The 21,384-nt window shown below is 44.3% G+C and overlaps 1 protein-coding gene across 1 annotated transcript in view; it reads right to left on the bottom strand.

Annotated features, from left to right (window-relative positions):
* Positions 1-269: 269 nt before the first annotated feature.
* The window catches only part of CAVIN2 (caveolae associated protein 2), a 132,586-nt gene continuing 111,471 nt past the window's right edge, over positions 270-21,384 (bottom strand). Inside the window, exon 2 of the mRNA XM_066577161.1 lies at positions 270-2,566. Within this exon, the coding sequence (XP_066433258.1) occupies positions 1,802-2,566 (765 nt within the window). The 3' untranslated portion in view covers positions 270-1,801. The remainder of the gene's footprint in view (positions 2,567-21,384) is intronic.

Here is a 21,384-nt window from a genome sequence, read left to right as displayed (position 1 = left end):
TAGAGTGTTTCTGTGAGAAATGGCCTGGGGACCCCACAACAACTGGTGATCCTAACCGGTTAAAGTGTGAAAAATGGGGTGCCCAAGCTGCTGCTTCGAAAGTCAAATCAGTGTGTGGCAAAGTGGTTCTAACAGAATGACCAAGTACTAGAACAACATAGCATCGATTTACTCTCTGAAAACCTAGCAGCAAGTTTCCTCGAAACCTTTTTTTTTTATATTCCCATAAAATAACTTGCAAAGACGAATTGTTTCACATGCTCCCACCATAGAAAGAAAAGATTCCCATTTTTCTTTATTAATATAACATTCAAATCTTCTGCAGTAGTCATCAATGATAGAATCTGTTCTTTACAACCAACAGTGATCTATAAACATAGATATATTCATCCTATAGGTGCATTATTACAGTAATCAAGCGTACGAAGCAGAGTGAAGGTGCCGTGCTATATCAGCCTCTAGGAAGAATAATACATTGTGCTCAAAACCAAAATACCATCTTTTTCAATACTTGAATATTTATACGTGCCCATTTTTATGTAAAAAACAACAACAACAAAAAAACAAATTAAGCCATTGAATGAATATACTTAACAAATGAATAAAGTATTAATTCAAAATGTCAGGATTGATTCTTTAATTACTTACTTAATATACAGGAATACTCTCAGCTTTCTTAGTTTTTTGCGTCAAAATCATTTTTCCATGTGCATTTTAGTAGTGTTAAATGGAGGGGGCCCAGCGGGTTATGGGAGGTTACTGCACACCAATGAATCCAGCTAACATACAAAATATATGACTAGTAAAATATACTATATATTTGATTTATGTCAGAACATTAAGCTTACCAGTATTCAAAACAAGCATCTATATATTGGTTAGAGAAGAACACTAAGAACTGGTAAGTGATTCCGAATAAAGCTGGGGTATACTAAAAAAACAATACAGAAAGAAAAATAATGCTCAAAAAGAGTGCAGAAGCGGTAGGAGCTGTCATAATAGCTGTATATAGTAAGGTTTTTATGTTTGGTGTCCCTGCCTCTTTTTTTGTTTTTTTTTGCATATATAAAGTTATGGTTTAGCTGTTTAAAAATATATTAAGAGAAGAAGGAAGGGAAAAAAATACAGAAAAAAAATGAGTTGGACAATAATAGTGTAAATACTATATATGCTTATATTTCACTTCATGACCATTTGCTAGTGTTAATATAGTAATATTAGGGCACATTGATTTATTCTACTGTCTTTATAAAATATTGGTGTTCCCTAAAAGATTGGTCCAATATGTTCTAATGAAACGTCAGTCAGAAATGATCAGCATACAATGAGGCATTGAGACCCAGTTTAAGTAACCTAATATGTAGATAACACATTAGGTCACTCGGTGTGTGAATATACACATTTATACATGCACACACTTGTTTTTACTCTTTATAATCCCCTTATTTGATTTTTAAGAAGTATTTAGAAATAAAATAATTACAAATTAAATTCTAATTTATGTTAGAGAGTGCATGCTTATTGGACAGACAGATAGATGAATAGATTTATCCAAATGAATGTGGTGTTATCTGGGTTTCCAATGCCATTTAAAACAAGTTGTGTTCTATGAAGTAAATGCAAACTTCCTTTAGTCTACTGGGTAATTGACTGGGTCCTTTACCTAAACACATTGCTCCCATCTGAATTCACCTAATTGTTTTTACATCATATTAACACATAACCTTGAATGTGAATTAGATTTATGTATTTCTGTGTAAATCCCCACTTATAACCAGATGACTGCATTTCAAGATAACTTTTATGCAGTTTGGTCTATTTGTAGAGCAGTTGACTGTGTAGGTGCTTCATATGATTCTTCTAACTCATCAGGGTTTGGCTTGTACTCAGAGCTGAATGGATTCACACTTTCAAAGTCTATTTCATGGTCTTCGTCTTCAACAATGGACAACTCATTGTTTTTCCTAACATCATCTTCTTCTTTAGGCTCTTCATCTACTGAGACCTCAACCATTTTTACTTCCTTGATTGGAAGTACCTCAGAAGGTTTCTCATCTGCTGGGCTGCTATCCTGACCATTCACAGCTTTTTCTCCTTCGGCTTCACTTGGGGACTTCTCACCTTCTACATGAATTTCTTCATCATTTGATTTCTTCACGCTAAAACCTATTGGAACTTTGAATGATGAACTTTTTGAGGATTTATTCTGGGATGGAGTAAAAGACTTTTTAATTTTTTCTCTTCTTTCTGGGGACACAATTTTAGTGCTGATCTTACTCATTTTCTTTTCAATATTTTGACGCGAAAATGCTTTCTTCAGACTGTCTACTTTCTTCAGGCTGGATCTTTTCATTTTCTCAGCTCTACTTGGCTCTAATTTTTCATCCAGACTGTCATCATGACCATCATCCTCATGATTAATTTCATCATCTGAAGAAAGGTCAATTGTATGCATGGTTTCCTCCTGAGACTTGTTAGGGTCAGTGGATTCTTCTGGACCTTCTGTTATACTAGGAACAGGTGTTGGTTCTTTTACAAAGAGACTTGAAGGGATTTCATTTTCTTCCTTTATGGAAAAAAAGGAAATACAATTAGAACTAGTGCAGGGTAAAAAAGAAAATATTTAGTCATCAAAGCAAGTGAAGATTTATTTACTTTGAGCTTTTTTATGTAATTACTAAAAACTCAACAAATATCAAATACATCATTTCTATAGAAAAAGCAATTAACATGAATGAATACCTTAAATTGTTGTCAACTATGGGCAATAGTTCATCTCATCAACCCTTATGAGGAGGGTCATGTAATAAAACACAAGGCTGACATTGTTATTTGTGGAGTTGCTTCACTGCTACGTGGATTAAAAATGTGCATTTTGAATACAAATAATGCTTAAAGGGGTTGTCCCGCGCCGAAACGGGTTTTTTTTTTTTTTAACCCCCCCCCCCGTTCGGCGCGAGACAACCCCGATGCAGGGAGGTAAAGAAAGCTCACCGGAGCGCTTACCTGAATCCCCGCGCTCCGGTGACTTCTCTACTCACCGCTGAAGATGGCCTCTTCCTCCGTGGACCGCAGCTCTTCTGTGCGGTCCATTGCCGATTCCAGCCTCCTGATTGGCTGGAATCGGCACGTGACGGGGCGGAGCTACACGGAGCTACACGGAGCCCCATAGAAGACTGCAGAAGACCCGGACTGCGCAAGCGCGGCTAATTTGGCCATCGGAGGGCGAAAATTAGTCGGCACCATGGAGACGAGGACGCCAGCAACGGAACAGGTAAGTATAAAACTTTTTATAACTTCTGCATGGCTCATAATTAATGCACAATGTACATTACAAAGTGCATTATTATGGCCATGCAGAAGTGTACAGACCCACTTGCTGCCTCGGGACAACCCCTTTAATTAGCATTGAGGATGAAATTTAAATTCTTATTTAAAAGCACTGAGAATCCAACAATATAAGTGCCCTAATTCAAAAAGATTTAGTTTTTTAAAATAAGCAGTCTCTCGCTATTTGTTCCATTTAAAAAATGGAAACTTAAGAGCACACAGAAAGCTTTCAATTTGCAAAAACTCCATTGAAATCAATGGTGGTAAAAATAGAATCAATTAATTTTGTTTCTCAGCTCCAAAAACGGAACATAAAGAGATAGAAAACCTGAATGCACACTAAATGCTAGTGTGAATGAGTCCTTCATGCTACACAAATGAAGAGATGAGCAGAGGATTGCTAAAACAGAGTGTAGGTGGGTGGAAAGCAGGTATCTTTTGAAAGATTTTTTTCACAATATTGTGTTGTGACATATCACAAACCAATGACTGGTTGAGATCTACAGATGTAGCAAAGTTTAACTTGAGTTTTTACAGGTTATGATAGCTTTCTGTACCACATTTTGTTTATCCTTTTAACTGCTTAATTTTATTGTATTGCGATTGTAGTGGTCCGAAACACGTATATCTGGCCCCTTCATAATTGTCATACGTCATGTCTTTTAGGTATATGCACTGTGCAAAGTGTCTTGTGTGCTGTTATGTGTATTGCACAGCCACAGCATGTAAAATATTAATTTCTGCAAGTAGCTGGGATATGTCTGGAAAATGTAACAAGTTTGTCTAGTTACAGGGTCTCGTATGGATATAAATATGAGTGATTAAGAGTTAGGTATATTCAGGGGCGTAACTATAGGGGATGCAGGGGATGCGGTAGCACCCTGGCCCAGGAGCCTTAGGGGGCCCATAAGGCCTCCCTTTCTTCATATAGGGAACCCGGTACTATTAATAAAGCATTATAGTTGGGGGCCCTGTTACAGGTTTTGCATTGGGGCCCAGAAGCTTTAAGTTACGTCTCTGGGAATAGTTCTATCTACTTCAACGGCTGTGGGAAGAGTGACAGTGCCAGACTCATGAGGGTACCTTCAACCCTCATGTGGTAAATGGATGGAAGCGGAGGATAGGTTTTCCTAAGAACCTTAATTCCAGGAACTGCTTGTGAGGAGTGAGAAAGAAGAAAGGAGTCCGCCGTGCTGTGTCCACGCTACAGAATACAAGCGAGTGTCAGTGGAGTGTTCCCTTCCCTCATCCTCCTTTGGAGTGTTCCCTTTCCAGGAGTGAAACCTTACAGATAACTTAGCCTGAACGTCCGATGTCATCCTGTGTTCTTCTCCCTGACCTTGCCTAACTGTCATTCCTGCACTGGCATGTAAAGTTGATATTACAAGAAGTAAAGTTTCAGTCACTGCCCATTCCCAATAATTGAAATATTTAAGCATAACAGTGTGTGGACTCTTTTTTTCTACTGCCAGATGATCACGGCTGTGAAGGAACAGTGGTGTCATGAGTGACAACTTCTACAGTTCACTACACAACCATATACAGGTAATCACTGTCCCAGCATTGTCTGGAAGAGGCCTAGCAGTACCTTGACAGAGGTTACATGTGTCCCTCCAGGGAGGAGTCTGGTAGAGCCACCATGACAAGTGCCATCTCTACCTGGCCAGCTTCTCAGCGTGGGCCTTGTGTTTTGGTTGCTGCGGGATGTCACATGATAGCAATAGTGCACCTCTGCCTATCACTGTGGGGTTGCTTCTCCTCTTGCAAAGATGTCAGAATGAATTGAGCGGTGGTCCAGCATGCATGGCCAGCGCCTTATTAATTTCATTATGGCTGAGTGAAAAACTCTAGTGCTTGCCACTCAGCTATCTTCGCAGTCCCATTGAGAGTAAATGGAGCATTAGCATGCTTGTATGACTAGTGCTTAAATCTGTTTTGTTCGTCACTGAGGGTGCAGTGCAGTGACCGATAGGGGGGCATGGGACCCCCATTATCAAGATCAGCAGTAGAGATGAGCGAACGTACTCGTTTCGAGTACTTACGCACCCGAGTACCGCCATTTTCGAGTACTTCAGTACTCGGGTGAAAAGATTCGGGGGCGCCGGGGGGCGGGGAGAGGCGTGGCGGTGCGGGGGGGAGCAGCGGGGAACAGGGGGGAGCCCTCTCTCTCTCCCTCTGCCCCCCACTCCCCACTGCTACCCCCCGTGCCACCACGGCGCCCCACGAATTTTTTCGCCCGAGTACGGAAGTACTCGGAATTCGCGGTATTCGGGCTAAAAAGGGGCGTGGCCGAGCACGTTCGCTCATCTCTAATCAGCAGTGGTGAGCCCCCACCAGTCATCAATTTATGCTTATCCTGTGAATATGGAAGATCTTTTAATCTTGATACAACCCCAACTTATACCAAATTTGATTAATTTTCTGCCCCTCCATCTAGAGGAAAGCATGAAACGTGTAAAAGTTAAATATTGATTAAAATGAATGGTGTTGTGAAAAGTGCTAATAGAATCTTAATATTAGTTACACTTCATACACAAATGCTAACATTGTACCATACATTATTACTATTTACATGCTTTTCTTATTTATTAGTATATGTAGAACTCGTGCAGTAGTCATGTTCGTTTATGCACTGGTGGAACTCCTAATATAACATATCTGGCACCACTGATAAGCATACACATAGAGTACATATATGTTAATAAGAGCTATATTTTCATGAAGATTATTTCATGCTTGGAGGAGACCCAAGTTATATTTTAGAGAACAATTTAGAAATCCATAATATAGTACTTTTATAGCTCAATTTATGGAATAGAAGTTGCCATCATGCCATCCCATATGTAAAAGTCTCATCATCAATCAATATGCATACACGTATAGACCTTTTTCTATTTATATCATCCTATTCAGTTTTAGAAAATCTAAATAAAGATGAAGAACCTATATAGAAGCTGCACAAATTACACTAAAATGTGGATCTAAAATCAAGATCTTATATAATTGGCTGTGAGAAACAGATGCTACAGATCCCTAATGAAACAGTTGTTGCCAAATGTCAACAATAGAATTCAAAACAATGATGGCAATAAAAAGGACATTTAAGCACAAACTATAAAGAATATTACAAAATTGATTAATTTGCTGAAAAGTTTAACAGCCCTTTTTTTTCTTTTTTTTTTTTTTTAATGCATGGAAATTGTCAGGATTGGCAGATGTGGACCTGCTGTGCCCCACACTGGTTTGAATTCTCTAGGTGACACCTGAGAAGGCCACAGACTTTACCCTTTCACCACACCAGTTGCGATCTGGCTTTGCTGAGGGGTCCCCAAGCTTTTTCACTGGTGCTTCAATAGACCAATGTGCGGTACTTGAGTATGTGAAAACAGGCATATTCAGAGAGTCCCAAGTCAAGAGCAAATAGCATAACGTCAATATGGGACATGCCAGAGATGAGGGTATAAAGAACAGGTTTAGTATGGTGCAAACAGGCCAGGTGTTGGGGCAGGCAGAAGACAGAAGAATAGTCAATACTACATACTAAGGTAAGGTGTGAAGGATTCAGAGAAGTTAGGTATAGCCAGAATCAAAAACCAAGAAGTCTATAGAGACCAAGGGAGAAGGTGTCTGATACAACCAGAGGTGCTCCATGAATGGTAGTGGACAGAATAGCAGGGTGTGTGCTGGCCCTTTAAGAGCATGAGCACACCCTTCAGGCAGAGAGAGAGACAAGCTGTATGCCTGCTGTGGAAATGGTGAGAATGAGGTCACAGCTGCCAGAAGGAGGAGATGAGGTGAGAAATGTGTGACTTATGAGTAAAGTGTGATTGTTCTCACCAGGGAAACCAAGTAATCTTGTAGATATGATACCTTTTATGTCCTCTGAAGGCAAAGGCCAACATGGCACATGCAAAAGTAAAGTATAGAATAGCTTTACAAATTTGTGGAATTTTGATACACATATTTAATTTGTGTCAGATTGGTTCTAACTTCTGACACAAAGTGGTAAAAAGTGTTCTGGGTTCAAAGTTGTTCAAAAGTGATGAAAATAAAGAAGAAAAGCACTGGTGTTATTATTGTATATGTTTAAGCTAGAACAGAGTATCTCTAACTAGGACTAATAGTTAATGTAGCAGCAGAGCAGAAAATTAGATTATCTTCAGCATGTACTTAAATTTAGAATATTCTTGTAAAGAAATGCTTTAGCATCAAAGGTGGAAACCACTCTAAAGCAATGCTCTAATAAAGAAACTTCAGTGATCTAAAGACTTTCTAGTTCATCTTACAGCAAATAATTGCTTCCAAAGGAAGATTATATTAGCCTTGGACATTTTAAATTGGGCACAAATCACCATCTCCAATTATAATGAAGAATTATTTTGCATGTAAAAATATTCAAGGAGGTTGAAATATGATTTTGTTTTATAAAGGCACTTATTTTGGTGACTGACGTTGGCTCCACAATCACAGCGACAAAATGGCAGGAAAATCTATTGGATTTGCTTAACAAATGTTATTTGCTGATTGTCAACAATTACTAAAGAATTTCCAGAATAATTTATCATTATTAGTTTTAATTACATGTTTAAAAAATATATATAAAATAATCAGATTTCCATTTTATTAATAGCATATGTGTGCCTCCTGATATGGGGAAACAATTATTTAATCTATGTATTTTTTTCCCAAGAGGTTGAAATTGTACTTTGTTGTTGGCAGATTTTTTTTTTAAACTTCCAAACTTACATTCCCTGACAAAACTGCATGTAAATCTGCATACTCTGAGTATACTGAGAGCTCCCTGGGAAGCATGCTCACTGTATTTGCTTCTCTTATATAGGTGTTCAGAGCAAAATAAAGGTGACTTACCTGGCGTGACTGGGCCACCCGGGCAGGAGCAGTCTGTCACGCCTGAAGTCCCTCTACGCAATTAGATTGACTGTAGGTTATTGGATCAACCTGCCCTGGTCACACAGACATCCAGAGGAGCAAAGCGTCAATGGGAATCCGATGTGGATTTTGGAAGTAGAAAGATGATGGCTGTGTTCATGTCTGGAGACCTAGGGGTGAGTGCCTCAATCCTGCATTTGCTATGGAGTGGCATACTACCTCAGCTGCTGGTGTGATGATCTGGGGGGTTATTGCATATGACAGTCAATCACTCCTGTAGTGGTATAGGGGACAATGATAGCTCAGCCATATGTTCAAGATATCCTGAGGCATTTTCTCAGCAGCACACACAAGGGTGTCACAGGAATGTCTCCGTAACATTGCCATACTTCTGTGGTCTGCCCAGTTGCCAGATTTATTGTCAATAGAACATGTATTGGACCATCTGAGATTCCAACTTCGTCAGCTTTTAAGTTTGCACAATCTAAATGCTCAGTTACAGCAAATATGTAGCAATATGCTGCAAGATACCATACAGAAGCTGTAAGCCGACATACCCTTCCATATCCCATCTTGTATCGAAGCTAGAGGTGGCCCAATAGGGTTCTGTAGCCTCAATGCCCATCCATATCACATCTTGCATCCAAGCTAGAGGTGGTACAACAGGGTACTAGAACCTCTATGCCCACTTGTATCACATCTTGTAATCAAGCCATAGGTAACATAGTAACATAGTATGAAGAACAAAAATAAAGAAAAGCGGCGCTCCAATGGTGTAGGGTAGAGATATACTGGGTACCGGTTAGTCATCTTATCCACGAAGGCTTTTTCCTCAACGTGTGTTTTTCATTGGTAGATCAACGGTCACAGCATGACATCCCAGAGGGAGAGCAGTGCTCCGTTAATTTAAGTGTAAAAAAGATACTAAGGATCTTACTTGTTTGGGGGTGCCGGTTCCGTGGCACCCCTCCTATCCAGGAGAACTTCTATGGTGCAAGGAGATGCAAGGAGATGCTTCTTTAATAAACTTCTTATTTTTATTGCGATGCGTTTCGGTTTATTCTTAAGCCTTTTTCAAGCATATATATTGTGTCACCATATACCTGTATTTATAGTGAATGAACAAGGAAGGGGCGGGGAAATCAGTATTGTGACGCCCCCTTTTTGGGCGTTCACTTCCAATGGTCCATATGGCACCTTATAATTAAAATATAAAAATGACCACATTCACTCTTAGCCAATGTTTCACTATGTAATTGATGTCATGCGCTTTCGCGCGGTATTTTGCCATCCTTTATTCCCTTTTTATCTTGAAAGGGAGGGGGGAGGGAATGTAGGTGACGTACTGACGTCACTATACGTTCCCATATGCCACCGCGCTCCCACGTAGTGTAGGGTCGCCAGCCCCGAGGGCACGCATGATGAAAATGCGCGATGACGTCATGGTGCATGAGGCGGGTCCAGACGTCCCGATGGTCACGTGATGCCGCGCAACTACGGGATGACGTCTTCATTTTCTAGTATCTATGGCGTGATATTAGTTGTGGGTGGAGACTCCTATGTCATGTGATTCACATGACTGGATGGGATCACAGGGCTACACAATAGTGTCATAATACATCAATGGATTATTATATTATCTCTATTAGCCTATAGATAGAGCCTCCATTTGTTTTATGATGTGCCTACTTGTATATATATAACTAGCTGATATACCCTGCTTCGCCCGAGTTAATTTGGTACTGGTGTTTATCTGGTGTTCACATGGAAAATCTTATGAAGTCGTGGTTACTTTAGAGATACTGAGGAAAAACATATGTTCACCATTTTGCATAGTTCTCTGCGTTACCCAGGAAACACCACGTGGAGGCAACCATGCGACGTTTCCTTTATATAAAATGACATCAGGAAGTGAGAGAATTAGATTACGTACATAAAATTTGGATACTAATTCTTTTGCGGTTAGAATTGAATAATCGAGTAGGGACCCATTAAATTTTCATATTTATGACACAATCAATGCTTGTGCCAAATTTCATGTTTCTATGACATTGGGAAGTGAGAGATTTAGATTATGTACGTTATATTTGGATGCTAATTCTTTTGCGCATAGAATTGACTAATGGAGTTGGGACCCATTAGCTTTTCCTATTTATGACATAATCAATGCTCGTGCCAACTTTCCCGTTTCTATGACACCGGAAAGTGAAAAAATTACATTCCGCACGTAAAATTTCGACGCCAATTCTTTTGCGCTAGAATTGAATAATCGAGTTGGAACCTATGAAGCTATCCTATTTATGACATAATCAATGCTCGTGCCAAATTTCCCGTTTCTATGACACCGGAAAGTGAGAAAATTAGATTCCGTACGTAAAATTTGGACGCTAATTCTTTTGCGCATAGAATTGAATAATTGAGTTGGGACCCATGAACTTTTCATATTTATGACACAATCAATGCTCGTGCCAAATTTCATGTTTCTATCACATTGGGAAGTGAGAGATTTAGATTATGTACATAAAATTTGGACGCTAATTCTTTTGCGCATAGAATTGAATAATGGAGTTGGGACCTATTAGCTTTTCCTATTAATGACATAATAAATGCTGGTGCCAAATTTCCTGTTTCTATGACACCGGAAAGTGAGAAAATTACATTCCGCACGTTAAATTTGGACGCTTATTCTTTTGCGCATAGAATTGAATAATGGAGTTGGGACCGATTAGCTTTTCCTATTTATGACATAATCAATGCTCGTGCCAAATTTCCTGTTTCTATGACACCGGTAAGTGAAGAAATTACATTCCGAACGTAAAATTTGGACGCTAATTCTTTTGCGCATAGAATTGAATAATGGAGTTGGGACCCATTAGCTTTTCCTATTTATGACATAATCAATGCTCGTGCCAAATTTCCTGTTTCTATGACACCGGAAAGTGGAAAAATTACATTCCGAACGTAAAATTTCGATGCCAATTCTTTAGCGCTAGAATTGAATAATCGAGTTGGGATCTATGAACTTTTCCTATTTATGACCTAATCAATGCTCGTGCCAAATTTCCCGTTTCTATGACACCGGAAAGTGAGAAAATTAGATACCGTACGTAAAATTTGGACGCTAATTCTTTTGCGCATAGAATTGAATAATTGAGTTGGGACCTATTAACTTTTCCTATTTATGACATATTCAATGCGCGTGCCAAATTTCCTGTTTCTATGACACTGGAAAGTGAAGAAATTACATTCTGCACGTAAAATTTGGACGCTAATTCTTTTGCGCTTAGAATTGAATAATGGAGTTGGGACCCATTAGCTTTTCCTATTTATGACATAATTAATGCTCGTGCCAAATTTCCCGTTTCTATAACACCGGAAAGTGAAAAAATTACATTCCGCACGTAAAATTTCGACGGCAATTCTTTTGTGCTAGAATTGAATAATCGAGTTGGGACCCATTAACTTTTCCTATTTATGTCATAATCAATGCCCGTGCCAAATTTTAAGTTTCTATGACATTGGGAAGTGAGAGATTTAGATTATGTACGTTAAATTTCGACGCCAATTCTTTTGCGCTAGAATTGAATAATCGAGTTGGGACCCAATTACTTTTCCTATTTTGGAGATAATCTATGCTTGTGCCAAAATTCATGTTTCTACGACATCGGGAAGTTGGAGAACTTTTGGCGAGTCAGTCAGTGAGTGAGTCAGTAAGTCAGTCAGTGAGTCAGTGAGGGCTTTCGTCTTTATATATATAGAAGAATAAACATGTCAGTGACACATTTATAAAACTGGTTTGTTTGTGTTATTTATAGAGATGAGCGAGCACCAAAATGCTCGGGTGCTCGTTACTCGGGACGAAATTTTCGCGATGCTCGAGGGTTCGTTTCGAGTAACGAACCCCATTGAAGTCAATGGGCGACCCGAGCATTTTTGTATATCGCCGATGCTCGCTAAGGTTTCCATTTGTGAATATCTGGGCAATTCAAGAAAGTGATGGGAACGACACAGAAACGGATAGGGCAGGCGAGGGGCTACATGTTGGGCTGCATCTCAAGTTCCCAGGTCCCACTATTAACCCACAATAGCGGCAAGAGTGGCTCCCCCCCCCCCCAACAACTTTTACTCCTGAAAAGCCCTCATTAGCAATGCATACCTTAGCTAAGCACCACACTACCTCCAACAAAGCACAATCACTGCCTGCATGACACTCCGCTGCCACTTCTCCTGGGTTACATGCTGCCCAACCCCCCCCCCCCCGCACGACCCAGTGTCCACAGCGCACACCAAAGTGTCCCTGCGCAGCCTTCAGCTGCCCTCATGCTACACCACCCTCATGTCTATTTATAAGTGCGTCTGCCATGAGGAGGAACCGCAGGCACACACTGCAGAGGGTTGGCACGGCTAGGCAGCGACCCTCTTTAAAAGGGGCGGGGCGATAGCCCACAATGCTGTACAGAAGCAATGAGAAACATAATCCTGTGCCACCGCCATCAGGAGCTGCACACGTGGGCATAGCAATGGGGAACCTATGTGCCACACACTATTCATTCTGTCAAGGTATCTGCATGCCCCAGTCAGACCGCGGTTTTTTATAAATAGTCACAGGCAGGTACAACTCCGCAATGGGAATTCCGTGTGCACCCACAGCATGGGTGGCTCCCTGGAACCCACCGGCTGTACATAAATGTATCCCATTGCAGTGCCCTGGACAGCAGAGCTAACGTCAGATTAAATGCAGGTGGGCTTCGGCCCACACTGCATGCCCCAGTCAGACTGGGGTTCTTTAGAAGTAGACACATGCAGTTACAACTCCCTGTGGACCCACAGCATGGGTGGCTCCCTGGAAGCCACCGGCGGTACATAAATATATCCCATTGCAGTGCCCAGCACAGCTGATGTAACGTCAGCTGTAATGCAGGTGGGCTAAAAATTAATTGGATTACACTGTAGGCGAGGGCCCCAAAAAATTGGTGTTCCAACAGTACTAATGTACGTCAGAAAAATTGCCCATGCCCAACCAAGAGGGCAGGTGAAACCCATTAATCGCTTTGGTTAATGTGCCTTAATTTGTAACTAGGCCTGGAGGCAGCCCAGTTAAAATAAAAATTGGTTCAAGTTAAAGTTTCAACGCTTTAATAAGCATTGAAACGTATAAAAATTGTTTACAAAAATTATATGACTGAGCCTTGTGGGCCTAAGAAAAATTGCCCGTTCGGCGTGATTACGTCAGGTTTCAGGAGGAGGAGCAGGAGGAGGAGGATGAATATTATACACAGATTGATGAAGCTAAAAGGTCCCCGTTTTTGATGGTGATAGAGAACAATGCTTCCATCCGCGGGTGCAGCCTATGTATTGTTTAGGTATCGCTGCTGTCCGCTGGTGGTGAAGAGAAGTCTGGGGAAATCCAGGCTTTATTCATCTTGATGAGTGTAAGCCTGTCGGCACTGTCGGTTGACAGGCGGGTACGCTTATCCGTGATGATTCCCCCAGCCGCACTAAGCACCCTCTCTGACAAGAGGCTAGCCGCAGGACAAGCAAGCACCTCCAGGGCATACAGCGCGAGTTCAGGCCACGTGTCCAGCTTTGACACCCAGTAGTTGTAGGGGGCAGAGACGTCACGGAGGACGGTCGTGCGATCGGCTACGTACTCCCTCACCATCCTTTTAAAGTGCTCCCGCCGACTCAGACTTGACTGGGGAGCGGTGATACAGTCTTGCTGGGGAGCCAGAAAGCTGTCAAAGGCCTTAGAGAGTGTTCCCCTGCCTGTGCTGTACATGCTGCCTGATCTCCGCGCCTCCCCTGCTACCTGGCCCTCGGAACTGCGCCTTCGGCCACTAGCGCTGTCGGATGGGAATTTTACTATCAGCTTGTCCGCCAGGGTCCTGTGGTATAGCATCACTTTCGAACCCCTTTCCTCTTCGGGTATGAGAGTGGAAAGGTTCTCCTTATACCGTGGGTCGAGCAGTGTGTACACCCAGTAATCCGTAGTGGCTAGAATACATGTAACGCGATGGTCACGAGAAAGGCATCCTAACATGAAGTCAGCCATGTGTGCCAGGGTACCTGTACGCAACACATAGCTGGCCTCACTAGGAAGATCACTTTCAGGATCCTCCTCCTCCTCCTCCTCAGGCCATACACGCTGAAAGGATGACAGGCCAGCAGCATGTCTACCCTCACCACTGGGCCAAGCTGTGTCTTCCCCCTCCTCCTCATCTTCCTCCTCCTCCTCCTCCTCCTCCTCCTCCTCACCGCACTGAGATATAGACAGGAGGGTGCTCTGACTATCCAGCGACATACTGTCTTCCCCCGGCTCTGTTTCCGAGTGCAAAGCGTCTGCCTATATGCTTTGCAGGGAACTTCTCGAGAGGCATAGCAGAGGAATGGTGACGCTAATGATTGCAGCATCGCCACTCACCACCTGGGTAGACTCCTCAAAGTTTCCAAGGACCTGGCAGATGTCTGCCAACCAGGCCCACTCTTCTGAAAATAATTGAGGAGGCTGACTCCCACTGCGCCGCCCATGTTGGAGTTGGTATTCCACTATAGCTCTACGCTGCTCATAGAGCCTGGCCAACATGTGGAGCGTAGAGTTCCACCGTGTGGGCACGTCGCACAGCAGTCGGTGCACTGGCAGATGAAACCGATGTTGCAGGGTGCGCAGGGTGGCAGCGTCCGTGTGGGACTTGCGGAAAAGTGCGCAGAGCCGGCGCACCTTTCCGAGCAGGTCTGACAAGCATGGGTAGCTTTTCAGAAAGCGCTGAACCACCAAATTAAAGACATGGGCAGGCATGGCACGTGCGTGAGGCTGCCGAGCTGCAGAGCCGCCACCAGGTTACGGCCGTTGTCACACACGACCATGCCCGGTTGGAGGCTCAGCGGCGCAGGCAAGCGGTCGGTCTGCTCTGTCAGACCCTGCAGCAGTTCGTGGGCCGTGTGCCTCTTCTCTCCTAAGCTGAGTAGTTTCAGCACGGCCTGCTGACGCTTGCCCACCGCTGTGCTGCCGTGCCACGCGACACCGACTGCTGGCGACGTGCTGCTGCTGACACATCTTGATTGAGAGACAGAGGTTGCGTAGGAGGAGGAGGAGGGTGGTTTAGTGGAGGAAGCATACACCGCCGCAGATACCAGCACCGAGCTGGGGCCCGCAATTCTGGGGGTGGGTAGGACGTGAGCAGTCCCAGGCTCTGACTCTGTCCCACTAAATTCACCCAATGTGCCGTCAGGGAGATATAGTGGCCCTGCCCGCCTGTGCTTGTCCACATGTCCGTTGTTAAGTGGACCTTGGCAGTAACCGCGTTGGTGAGGGTGCGTACAATGTTGCGGGAGACGTGGTCATGCAGGGCTGGGACGGCACATCGGGAAAAGTAGTGGCGACTGGGAACTGAGTAGCGCGGGGCCGCAGCCCCCATCATACCTTTGAAAGCCTCCGTTTCCACAACCCTATACGGCAGCATCTCCAGGCTGATAAATTTGGCTATGTGCACGTTTAACGCTTGAGCGTGCGGGTGCGTGGCGGCGTACTTGCGCTTGTGCTCCAACACTTGCGCTAGCGACGGCTGGACGCTGCGCTGAGAGACATTGGTGGATGGGGCCGAGGACAGCGGAGGTGAGAGTGTGGGTGCAGGCCAGGAGACGGTAGTGCCTGTGTCCTGAGAGGGGGGTTGGATGTCAGTGGCAGGTTGGGGCACAGGGGGAGAGGCAGCGGTGCAAACCAGAGGTGGTGAACGGCCTTCGCCCCTCCTTGTGGGGTGCTTGGCCATCATATGTCTGCGCATGCTAGTGGTGGTGAGGCTGGTGGTGGTGGCTCTCCGGCTGATCTTGGCGCGACAAAGGTTGCACACCACTGTTCGTCGGTTGTCTGCACTCTCAGTGAAAAACTGCCAGACCTTTGAGCTCCTCGGCCTCTGCAGGGTGGCATGGCGCGAGGGAGCGCTTTGGGAAACAGTTGGTGGATTATTCGGTCTGGCCCTGCCTCTACCCCTGGCCACCGCACTGCCTCTTCCAACCTGCCCTGCTGCTGCACTTGCCTCCCCCTCTGAAGACCTGTGTCTCATCGTCATCGTCCTCCTCACCCACTGAAAGCTCTTGAGACAGTTGCCGGAAGTCCCCAGCCTCATCTCCCGGACCCCGGGAACTTTCCAAAGGTTGGGCATCGGTCACGACAAACTCCTCCAGTGGGAGAGGATTTGGAACCATTGCTGTCCATTCTGGGCAGGGGCCCGAGAACAGTTCCTGGGAGTCTGCCTGCTCCTCAGAATGTGTCATTGTAATGGAGTGAGGAGGCTGGGAGGAAGGAGGAGCAGCAGCCAGAGGATTCAGAGTTGCAATAGTGGACGGCGCAGAACTCTGAGTGGTCGATAGATTGCTGGATGCACTTTCTGCCATCCACGACAGGACCTGCTCACACTGCTCATTTTCTAATAAAGGTCTACCGTGTAGACCCATTAATTGTGAGATGAATGTGGGGACGCCAGAAACGTGCCTCTCTCGTAATCGCGCAGAAGTCGGCTGCGATACACCTGGATCAGGAGCTCGGCCTGTGCCCACACCCTGACTTGGGCCTCCGCGTCCTCGCCCGCGTCCATGTCCTCTAGGCCTACCCCTACCCCTCAGCATGCTGTATTACCAGTAGTGCAGAAACAGAACGCTGTAATTAAATGTGCCGCTTATTGGCCTGTGGTTGGAGGCTGACTTCACTTACGGAACGCACAGCAGAGCCAGGAAAGAATTTTGCGCAAGCCTGCTGTAACACTTAGCTGGCTGCGTATGAATTAGGACAACTACCCCCAGCAGAGACGCAGTACAGTCAGGACGGTCACAGGCAGCCCAAATAGATTTTTTTACCCAAATTTTTTTGGAAAAGCCCACTGCCTATATAGACTGTATATGTCTTTCACTGTCCCTGCCTCACCACCACTACTGGCCCTGGACTATATAAAATTACTGCAGGACGCAATGCTCTGGACACAATGCTCTGCATGGCCGATATCCAAAAAAAAAAAAAAAAGTGCAACACTGCAAAAAGCAGCCTCAACAGTACTGCACACGGTCAGATGTGGCCCTAAGAAGGACCGTTGGGGTTCTTGAAGCCTAAAATTAATCCTAACACTCTCCCTATAGCAGCTCCGGCATCAGCAGCACTTTCCCTGATCTCTGTCAGAATGCATCTGAGGCGAGCCGCGGGAGGTGCCGATTTATATACTCGGGTGACACCTGATCTCGCCAGCCACTCACTGCAGGGGGGGTGGTATAGGGCTTGAACGTCGCAGGGGGAAGTTGTAATGCCTTCCCTGTCTTTCTATTGGCCAGAAAAGCGCGCTAACGTCTCAGAGATGAAAGTGAAAGTAACTCGAACATCGCGTTGTGCTCGCCTCGAGTAACGAGCATCTCCAACACGCTAATACTCGAACGAGTATCAAGCTCGGACGAGTACGTTCGCTCATCTCTAGTTATTTATTATTATACTTATCCCAAATTATGCTATTATGCATAAATTCTAATATTCTTTTATGATGTTATTTATAGGAATGGTATATACAATTGAATGAAATGGTTCAATATAGTGTTATTGGCTACGGTAATTGGGTCATATAAATTTAAAAAAAATTCACATATGCATTAAAAATAATTAATAAATACATGATCCCTAGTTTTATATCGTCCTTATTTTTAATCGCTAAAATTATCAATATAAATATAACATTTTTTTATATATTTAAAAAAAAATTCCCAGAACTATAAAATATTTTTCATTTTTTATTTTTTTTTTTAAAAAATTTAAAAAATATTTTAATAAACTTTTTTTTTAGTGTTTCATTGAGGCCTGACGGGTGTAGTGTATTAAATTTATAGATGTAGAGGTGGGCGTGGCCAAGCCTGCAGAGTGTGAAGTCGCACTGAAACTGAGCTCCAGAGCCATAAAAGTTCTACCGCTTTTTTTGGTGTTTTTAAGCCAGCAGTCGTACCCCACACTAACTGGAAAAGCTTCCATGCAGAGCGAGGATTACTCAGAGAGGTTTCCCCACAAAATCGGTGAGGTTGGAGGGCCGGGGAATAGAGTCTACACGGAGCCGCGGTCTGGATTCTGAGAGAGGAGGGTAAGCGGCACGTGCGGAGGAGCGCCTAAAAGACTGCAATCTATAGCGAACTTACCCCAGAGACTTGCTGAAAGTGGCGCCCGCGGAGGGGAACGGAGGAGAGCTCCGCACACAAAGACAGCACACAGGGTGCTCCCCTGCACAGTCCCGCGAACGGAAGCAGCGGCAGCCGGCACGGAGGAGAGCTGCGGCGGTCACACAAGCAGTGAGTAACGGGGACCCCAGGAAGCCCTTTCACCTAGCGGGCAGCTCCTCCCGAGCCATAAGAACATCACATCTATCTTGCCTCCCTGCCTCCCTCCGTAAAGCCAGACTTCCCGCCCGAACCTCCCGCCATCTCTCCCCCCCCCCCCTCTCTCCCCCTACTGAGCCTGCAGCCGTGAAGCATCTATCTGACAAGGCTGAAACTGCTCAATTTGCAGTAAATTAAAGTTTACAAAAGGGTGCTACCCTAATTTTTCCGGGGCTGGTTTACCCAGCTCCACAATATACACAGTTTTTTTGAGGACTACAGACGCAAGTCTGCTTCCATTACAACTCCCTAAACAATCTTTTGCCGCCAAGCAGCATAACAAAATCATAGACAGCTTACTGACCTACAGTACAGCAAAAACCCTTTGCAGAGCATAGCTCTAATTTTTCCAGAACTGTGCCACGCAGGTCTTCCTATAATACAATATTTTAGGACTTTAGATACAAGTCTGCCGCAATTATAAACCTTTAATTACTGTTGACCCCGCGCAACGCGATCTATCCATGAGCTGAAGATAGCCCAAAAGATGACAGACTGACCTCCAACTAGTGTGGAAAAGGTGGCCCCCTGACCCGCAATGTGGGACACATTACAAGATAACCGCTGACCAAGGCTCTCCTGATTGTCAGATACTCCCCCGCGCATTTTCCATAATTGCACAAAATGGTGAAAGGCAGTAGAGAGCGTAGCTGCAACCCGCCAGACACACCGAGAAGACAAAAAAAACAAGTCGACATGCAGAAATTCCTAAAAAGAAAACACGCATCATCTCCAAGCGCCCTGGCAAAACCACTTCCATCACAAAATATCCCAGACCAAGCGACCCAGGACTCAGAGCTTGATAGTGATTTAGAAGAAGAAGATTGTGATCTCAGCGCCCAAATCTCCAAATCATTTTTACAAAAAGCATTACTCAAAGTCACTCAACTAATAATGACAGAACTTGCTGACATTAAATCTGAGCTTCAACAAATCGGGCATAGAGTGGAGGACCTGGAGGGTTCATGCTCTGCGATCATTAAACACGCAAAAGCTACCTCACAAGTGGTAGAGGCCCACCGCTCATATTTTGACCGAGCTCTCACTTTAATCGAGGACCAAGAGAATCGAAGCAGGCGCTGCAACGTCCGGATAAAAGGCCTACCGGAATCCTGGGCAGCTGAGTCCTTACGCAAAGTAGCGGGAGAAATTTTCACAGATCTACTGGGAGAAGAGAGGGCCGCACAAATCCAAATTGAGAGAATACACAGAGCAATCAGACCCAAACCAAAAGATGGAGACCCAACAAGAGACGTAATCTGTGGTCTACTCTCATTCACAGATACAAGTGCCATACTAAACGCCACAAGAATGCGTCAGGTGCTCAAATACAATGATGTGCCACTACAATTTTTCCAGGACATTGCACCATCTGCTCTGGCGAAAAGGCGCTTACTACGTCCACTACTGGAAACGCTGAAATCAAAAGGAATTTAATATTCTTGGCTGTTCCCATTTGGTCTGGCAATCAATGATGCGGGGCGCAGAATGACAGTCAGAACCCCTGAGGACCTCGAAGCGATCTGGCAACATCTGAAAATAGATCCCATCGAAATACCTTCTTGGCTGCCGACACAATACGACTTATCTATACCTCCACTTCCAGAGGTAGAGCCTTGGAGAACAAACACAAAGTTTAAATCACCTAAAAGCAAGAAATATGCCACAAAAGCCTCGTCCTAAGACACTAAAAGAGACATTGCTCACGGTGTGGCGACTTCTCGGGAGAGTGGCACAGTGGACCAACGTGGGAGAGACACAGATATGAGACTTTTGATCCCCTAGACTTAAGGGACATTCTACATATAGTTTATGTCGTGCAGAGCAAGAACACAGGAGGTTTTCCTGCGGACTATTATTCGCAAAGAAGAGACTCTAAAGAAGACTAAGTGTTGGTTGATTGTTATTGAATTTAAGTGGCTGAGTTCTACACTCAGAAGTTAGGCTTACACAAAGAGGTGGTTCCTGGGGCGGGTTGGGGCCCTGGGGGTCGTACGGGGGTCGACCCCCCGGGTTCCCCTGCCGGGTGAGCCACACACCAAAGAAATCACAATAGACAAGCATAGCCTCCAGGTTCATTAGTTACAATAAGTCTCTTATGCGGATTGTGACTGGTTAAGTTTGAAGGGAGCATTTGCACTAATTGCCATTCATGTTTATGTGCCTCTCCCTTCCTCCTGTCTCTCCCACCTCCTCCTGTTCTGGTTTGCTTCTCTCCTTACCACAGGCACGGGCCGCAACGCCCTGGCTCATATGACAGAAAGACTAGTTGGGTCAAGGGAAGGACAAGATATCTCTGATGGCACCAGCGAGCCTAAGGTAAACACGCGACCCTGTGCTGCCGGGGAGGGCCACACATGTGAGTGAGTCTACTGCACACAAAACTCTTACCTTTGCCCCCACCCGTGGGCAGTCTTTGGATGAGAGAGACACGGACAACAGAGTCTCTTCCGGGGGAAGTTGTCAGGGTGCCTCTGATCCACACAACAACATCACCAGTTCACACAACAGTTAACCGGGTATCGTTTCCCCGGTCAGATAGCTCTCGTTAGTCACAGTTTTCCTTCTTACTGTTCCGCCCCTCCTCTACCCTCCCCCCCCCTTTCACACTCCACGTATATGTACAAGGAAACAGATACCACTAATATGCCCGCAAAAATTACTACCAGAACCAACACTTCACATAGCCAGTGTAATAACTACCCCTCAAAACAAAAACAGAAACAACCAAAAAAAAAAAAATCTATCTCCTCAAACAGGATATACAAC

The sequence above is a fragment of the Eleutherodactylus coqui genome, chromosome 8 (assembly GCF_035609145.1).
Source record: "Eleutherodactylus coqui strain aEleCoq1 chromosome 8, aEleCoq1.hap1, whole genome shotgun sequence".
Classification (NCBI taxonomy): Eukaryota; Metazoa; Chordata; class Amphibia; order Anura; family Eleutherodactylidae; genus Eleutherodactylus; species Eleutherodactylus coqui.
Note: the sequence above shows the minus strand (reverse complement) of the source record. Positions and strands in the feature narration are given on the sequence as shown.